General features: G+C 53.4%; 1 protein-coding gene across 1 annotated transcript in view; it reads left to right on the top strand.

Moving 5' to 3' along the window:
• Kcnq2 (potassium voltage-gated channel subfamily Q member 2) overlaps window positions 1–1,770 on the top strand; it is a 59,510-nt gene that overhangs the window by 20,362 nt on the left and 37,378 nt on the right. The window contains exons 2-3 of the mRNA XM_029468670.1: window positions 379–469; window positions 1,406–1,578. Of these exons, the coding sequence (XP_029324530.1) occupies window positions 379–469; window positions 1,406–1,578 (264 nt within the window). The remainder of the gene's footprint in view (window positions 1–378; window positions 470–1,405; window positions 1,579–1,770) is intronic.

Raw genomic sequence — 1,770 nt, 5'->3', positions numbered from 1 at the left:
AATCTGAGTTCTTGATCAGCACCCAGATCCAGCTGGAAGAGAATTTTTCTGCCTCTGAACCTAGGAAGGAATTGTTGCATACCAGGAAAAATAATGAATATTTACCTTCTGTAGGGCAGGCAGTGTGGAGTTGGTTCTTTTTATTGTTTTTGCACTAGCTAAGGCTGCCTGGGGTAAAACCAGACAAGGATACAGAAAGGCTGGTCAGCAATCAGTGTGACTGTGGAGTCTTGGGTAGTAGAAAACAGGGTGTGGACTGACCCCCTGCTATGCTCTGAGGGCCCTCTAAGGTCTCAAGTTCTAGGCATGTTAGCTAATAGACATAGACTGCACTGACCATGGCTGGCCCACTGACTGCGTGTCTCTCACCTTCTGCAGGTTCCTTTTAGTCTTCTCCTGCCTTGTGCTTTCTGTGTTTTCCACCATCAAGGAGTACGAGAAGAGCTCTGAGGGGGCCCTCTACATCTTGGTAAGCCCCACACTTGGGCAGGGCATGGGGAGAGGCCTGGAGGCTGGGAAATGGACCTCTGNAGCAGTCTGTCTCCCAACCCCAGACCTCTGCTTCTGCTTCTGCCCTCAACCCTGATCATTGGAGTGAGCCAGGCCTTCTGCATACACNGTCTCCTCCAGAGTAGTTAGTGTTCTTTCTTGCACACACAGCTACTGTTGCTCCCAGCATTGTGGTGTAGAGACCTCAAGTCCCTTCCCAACCTCCTAGTCCCTAGTAGTGATATTACAACACCCAGCAGTTCTCACCACTCCCTCCTCCCTTTCCACCCTGCTCTCCGGAGTCTCCGTGCTCAGGTGCCCCCACTGAAGTGTGTGGTGCTCCCCAGAAGATGTGGGTGAAGGGGTGGGAGGCCATGATGCTCGCTCACATAAACCCTGTGACGGGACAGGGGTGGGTGTCATGGAAACGGGACTGTAATTCCTCTGTTGCCATTGGTAACGGAGGTGGCCCTTCAAGAATGATCCCACCAGAGTGCTTTTCCACCCACTTTGCCCCACTGCCCTGGAGCTGCCTGAATTCTAGAGGAGCCTGTTCTCCTTTTGGTATGGCTGGGAAGTCTCTCAGCTCAGCTCTGCTGTGCCCACCCCTCACACTGACACTAGAGCCTNCCNATCCAGCTCAGAAGGGAGGTGAGAAGGGGTTTTCCTCTGGTGGTCTACAGGCCAGGACTTGCTGGCAGCAGTAAGTCCCTGGAGGATCTGTTTCTAGCAGGAATTCAATCCTGGCTGACATGAGCTAGGTGCCCTGTGGGGTTTGAGCTAAGCCTGAAGGTCTGATTTCTAGCTTCTGATCCCTGGGGCTTTATCCATCCCTGTCCCGAAAGTGTCATGTAGTATAGAGGAAGCCCTCCTAAGGCCTGATAGTGTCCTCNTCTGTGTTCCTCCCACCTCCCAGGAAATCGTGACTATCGTGGTATTCGGTGTTGAGTACTTTGTGAGGATCTGGGCTGCAGGCTGCTGTTGCCGGTATCGAGGCTGGAGGGGCAGGCTCAAGTTTGCCAGGAAGCCGTTCTGTGTGATTGGTGAGGCCTGGTGGACATGCCCACCAGAGTTGGGTCTGGGGAGATAGTTGCTTCTGTCTTGTCCATAATGGGATGAGTGAGAGGGTAGGGCCTTCTGGAAGTTCCTTCTTATATCACCGACTTGGAGTTGGAGGTGCGATGGCTGACAGGGCCTAGGTCTTGGGAGGGAGACACAGTACTGGGAAGTCTCTCCTGGACACCACAGGTAGGCAGGGTGGGCACTGAAAACCACCCTTCC

Source organism: Mus caroli, chromosome 2 (assembly GCF_900094665.2).
Source record: "Mus caroli chromosome 2, CAROLI_EIJ_v1.1, whole genome shotgun sequence".
Lineage (NCBI taxonomy): Eukaryota > Metazoa > Chordata > Mammalia > Rodentia > Muridae > Mus > Mus caroli.
The sequence above is the reverse complement of the archived record's forward strand: the minus strand, read 5'-3'. Positions and strand labels throughout refer to the sequence as shown.